This window comes from Choloepus didactylus, chromosome 4 (assembly GCF_015220235.1).
Source record: "Choloepus didactylus isolate mChoDid1 chromosome 4, mChoDid1.pri, whole genome shotgun sequence".
In the NCBI taxonomy this organism is placed as follows: domain Eukaryota; kingdom Metazoa; phylum Chordata; class Mammalia; order Pilosa; family Megalonychidae; genus Choloepus; species Choloepus didactylus.
This window is the reverse complement of record NC_051310.1, coordinates 149904888-149909908: the sequence shown is the minus strand read 5'-3', so window position 1 is coordinate 149909908 and position 5021 is coordinate 149904888. Positions and strand designations below refer to the sequence as shown.

General features: G+C 35.2%; 1 protein-coding gene across 1 annotated transcript; it reads left to right on the top strand.

Moving 5' to 3' along the window:
* The first annotated feature begins 1949 nt into the window (after positions 1-1949).
* LOC119532851 (olfactory receptor 4F15-like) lies at positions 1950-2885 on the top strand. Its single transcript, XM_037835113.1, has one exon. It carries the CDS (start codon positions 1950-1952, stop codon positions 2883-2885), a length of 936 nt encoding a protein of 311 aa, XP_037691041.1.
* Positions 2886-5021: the final 2136 nt, after the last annotated feature.

The following is a 5021-nucleotide window of genomic DNA, read 5'->3' as shown; positions in this document are numbered from 1 at the left end:
TCAAAGATAAACTGCATAGTTAGAAGTCACCCAAGTAGGCACTGGTTAAAATGAGTAAACTGGCACTGAATAGAAGCAAATACTTAGTCAAAAACATGAGTCATACATAAAATTAAGGGTGAGTAGAGAAAAAAGGATCATTATGTCAGTGAAACATATAAAGAAATTTGGAGATATTTCAGGCAGTGCTGTTTATAGAAATACCAGGAATGCATTCACCTTCAACTGCAAATAATATAAAACCTGATTTAGAAGGGCTTAAACAAATGAAGTTAAGTTTTTCTCACAATCCAAGAAATCTGAAAAGAGACCATTGCTGGCTTTTGTTAGGTCGATAAACATATCCTTTGGGTCCTAAACCTTTCTAACTTTTCACTGTATCATTTTTAATATGTGGGCTGTAGAATATCATGATTTCTGCATTGTAGATATAACATTAATATTAAATGCTGGAGAATGGGGACCAGGAAAACAATCTTCTCCACATGAAGCTTTGATCTTTTATTTAGAAAGGAAAACTCCCCATAGCTGACACTGCTTTACAGCTCATTATACAGTTCTGAGTTACGTGCTCCTTCCTAGACCAATTCATATCCAAGTGAAACTGAATGATACTAACTGGTTCAGAAAAAATCATGTTTCATCCCCTTGGGCTGAGATAGGGATACAGACTCTAAAAGGAAGGTCTTTTTTTTAACCTACTTCCTAAGCAAATAGAATTTGTTGAAAGAATTGGGAAACTGAATTTACAGAAGAAGCCAAGGGCTAAGGGAGTTACAGAAATAAGGCAATGATAAACAAGTCAAATCATGGAGGTAGAGCAAGGAAAACAATGATGGAAAAATAATTTTTGAATGAGATTTCAGAATCCAGAGTTGCTTTTCCAAAAAAAAAATAATAATAGTAATAATAAAACAATCTGTGGAAACTAGGTTGTTTTGACTTACTGAATGGACAAAATGTGAGAAAAGCTTAGCAATGCAGGGTTGGACAAAGAAATGAATAATTTGAAGGAGCATGAGATTCCAAGATTTGATATTTTTTAAATAAATTTGAATATGTTAGTAGTCAAGTATTGTAAAAAAGGTACATTGATGGATCCTTGGGGAAGATCCATGGATACTTGAAGGAATTATTCTTGAGGAGCATAGTGCTGGGGATAAAAGCAAAGAGTGTGGTGTCCTATTAATCTGAATACAGGTCCTGGCTCTGATACAGGATCTCTCTTAGACTCAATTTTTTCATTGTAATATGAGTGCAATAAAACTGTGTCTGTCCTGTAGAATTTTTGCAAGTTCTACAAGAGAATGTGCTTAGCAAAAATTTCTTGCAAGAAGGAAGCACTTAATAAATGTTACCTATTATTAGTATGTTTAATTATCATCTATACATATCAAAGGCATTCAATCTCTTGTATCAAATATTTTCATTTAGATAAAGTTGCAATAATAAAACTGCGCAGTGCAATATGAATAATCTGAATTTACCTACCAGACTTCCACTGAAATTTATTTTTAAATAAAGGAAAATAATAAACACTTTTGGCATGATAATCTCCATTTGCCTAATGAAATAAGAAATTCAATCAAAGAGAAATTGAATTTAGATTGACAGTGTCAATGTGAAGGCAACAGGAAGTGTCTAAGATGATAGAGGTGAGAAACATCTAACTAAATGATCACAGAAAAGTTCTTAGAATTTCTAGAAAGAAAAAAATATGATAATGTTATAAGAAGGGAACTAGTCTTATTTGACTCCATGTGTAATACTCATGATATCCATTACTTTTCTTCTTGTCCCACTCAAATACATAAAACAATGGTACATTTATTTATTCTTTGGGAAAAAATAGTAGGGAAAATAGGAAATTCTTTCAGTGCTATTGATACTGACCCTACTGCATATTCTATCCTCAGGTTATTTGAAATTCAGCGCTTCTTTTCCACACAATGGATGGACCAAATGAAACTGTGGTTTCTGAATTTGTGTTGCTGGGACTCTCTACGACTTGGGAAACTAAAGTTTTTCTCATATTGATATTCTCCTTGCTCTATTTAGGCATCATCCTGGGAAACCTTTTCATTTTGATCTTGGTGATATTTGATTCTCACTTACATTCCCCCATGTACTTCCTGCTGGCAAATCTGTCCCTCATTGACGTGGGAGTTTCCACTACCACAGTCCCCAAGATGATCACAGACCTTTTAAGTGAATACAAAGTGATTTCTTTCCAAGGTTGTATAACACAGATATGTTTCATTCACATCACTGGAGGAGTAGAGATGGTGCTACTCATAGCCATGGCATTTGACAGGTACACAGCAATCTGCAAGCCTCTTCACTACTTGAAAATCATGAGCCCTAAAATATGTGTTTTCTTTGTAATCACTGCCTGGGTAACTGGGGTGATCCATGCTATGTCTCAATTTGCCTTTGTTATAAACTTGCCATTTTGTGGCCCTAATAAAATAGACAGCTTTTTCTGTGACTTTCCCAGGATCATAAAACTTGCATGTACAGATGGATCCAAATATGAGTTTATTATAGCTGCAAACAGTGGATTCATGTCCATGGGCACCTTCTTCCTGCTGATCCTTTCCTATGTCTTCATTTTGGTCACCGTCTGGAAACGTGCTTCGGGAGACTTATCCAAGGCATTTGTCACTTTGTCAGCTCACATCACTGTGGTTGTTCTTTTTTTCACTCCATGCATATTTCTCTATGTGTGGCCTTTCCCCACATCATCACTTGACAAATACTTATTTATTGTTGACTTTGCTATCACCCCTGCCTTGAATCCTGCCATCTATACATTAAGGAACAAAGACATGAAGATAGCAATGAAAAGACTGAGCAAACGGGGAAATTATGCCCTGTTTTGCTGACCAGAACTCTTTTTGGAGTTCTAAAATTACACATCCACTCTCTGACATCTTCACTTAAGCATCCTAAATTTGATATGTCTAGAACTGAACATATCATCTACCTCCATAAGACTGTTTCTATGACTTCTACACAACTTTTACCTGCTACCTTTATTATCATGGGAAATGTGAATCCATTGTGCAAAGAGTTGATATGTTAGCAGTGGCAGAAATATCTACTAAACATTGTTTTATGAATAAAATTTTGACCACTTTTCCAAAAAGAAGGGATACAATGAAATCCCTTCCATTTTTCATTAGAACTGAAAACAAATGGAATTGTGCTTTGGTGAATGTTACGAATCTTCACTTTGAATGGTTATACTTGTAGATGTAATAGCACTACTAAAGTATAAAGTAGGTTGGATTGCCTCAAAGCAGAGCTGGAGACAAAATTTCATTAATGTTAGTTTATGTTTAACTGGTTCCTGGAAGAAGCATCAGTAAGTAGGTGGGGAAGTGAGACAGTCAAGAGAAATATACTTTCCTTAATAAGCATAACAGGCATAAATGCCTACTGTGGCCGACTGAGAGACTCTATAGTTACTGTGATATAGAATTATCTCAATTAAAATGCAGGATGCTGGGGTATTTCTTCAGTTTTAGAAGCCTGATATGACATATCCAGCCTATCACATTCTGAAGATTTAGTATATTAGAATGTGGGCACAACCTATCAGAAATATACTCTTGTCCTGACAGCAGAGTACCATGTCCTTTTTTGGGAACAATAAATGCAGCAGTATATGGGTGAGGTTATATGGGTGATAACTGAAAGTACTCCCATCTCTTAAAACTACATTGGCCCTATTACTTTCACCCCAAAGTATCACATATTATTTAAAATAATAGATGTTTACAATTTCAAAAATGAAATACTTAGAAAAGGAATAGAAAACAAGTGATATGCACATTTTTGCTCCTAGTCCCAAAATGTTAATTAATACTCATCATCTCCCTCTTCTACCACTCAGTCTAGATTTCTGTCACCCTCAAACATCACATTTGCTGGTGTAGCTCACTGACTCAGTGAGGTAACTCAGGTTTTGATTCTTGGACAATATAAGCCCCAGGTTAAAATGCTCTTGCCAGTCTGTTGTTGATACAATTGTCTTTTTGAAGATGTTATCAGTTATGGAAACACCATGTGATATCTTGGCATATCCCAATTTCTAAGCAAACTTTCTACTTCATCCATTGTGAAACAGCAATCCTTTCTCTTCATGCTAATGAGCATAACTATACCTGACATAGAGGTAACTAAGTGCAAGGTCCAGTCGGCATTATGCCATCAACGTAATGGCCCTAAATGAAGTGAAATGTGGAATGAGAAATTTGATAGGACCCTCAGATAGACCAGTGAATGTATATTGCTAGACATGAGAGCTGAAAGTAAACTATTTCTAAAGGTCTTCATGAAAAATATAGAGGTGGAGAAAAGTATTTTCTTGGTCAATAACCATATATTCATTATCAAGATAAGTGTTGCTATTTACTCCAGCAATGAATTAATATTTGAAAATAAGTATGGTAAGAATTACAATCTGATTGAGTTTAATATATTGCAAGAATTCTCAGAGGTCCATCAGTCTTCTGCAAAGGTCAACTAGGCAAGTGTAGAAGAATGTGGTAGGAATCAAAATCTCTGATTCTTTCATTTTCTTGATGGTAGAAAAAATCTCTGCAATTCCATGTGAAATACAGTATTACTTTGTTTTGTTATTTTGGAAAGAAGAGTATTGATTTCCATTTTCTTTAGTACCATAGCTTGCATTGCTTGGGTCAGGTAGACAATGTGAAAATTTTGCCAATATTTGGTTATGTCTATGCCAATTCTTTATTATGGAATTACAGAAATAATTAAAGGGACCTACACAGTCTACTGTTAAATGAATATAGCCAAAGCTGCATTAATCACCCAACCTCCATAACTCTGACTTGTGACTGGTGGGCCACCAAAGCTTGTTGGCTTTACAGAAATTATAGATACTTCCAAGGCATTGTCTCATAATACTCCCAATGTCTGATTATTTTGGAGATCCTTTGGAAAAAGATAAGCTGAAGATTTATAGGAAAATTTGGGGAGGACTTCTGGTT

Bases quoted from the DNA above. Each gene is read 5' to 3' on its own strand.
- LOC119532851 (XM_037835113.1), top strand. From the start codon at position 1,950: ATGGATGGACCAAATGAAACTGTGGTTTCTGAATTTGTGTTGCTGGGA.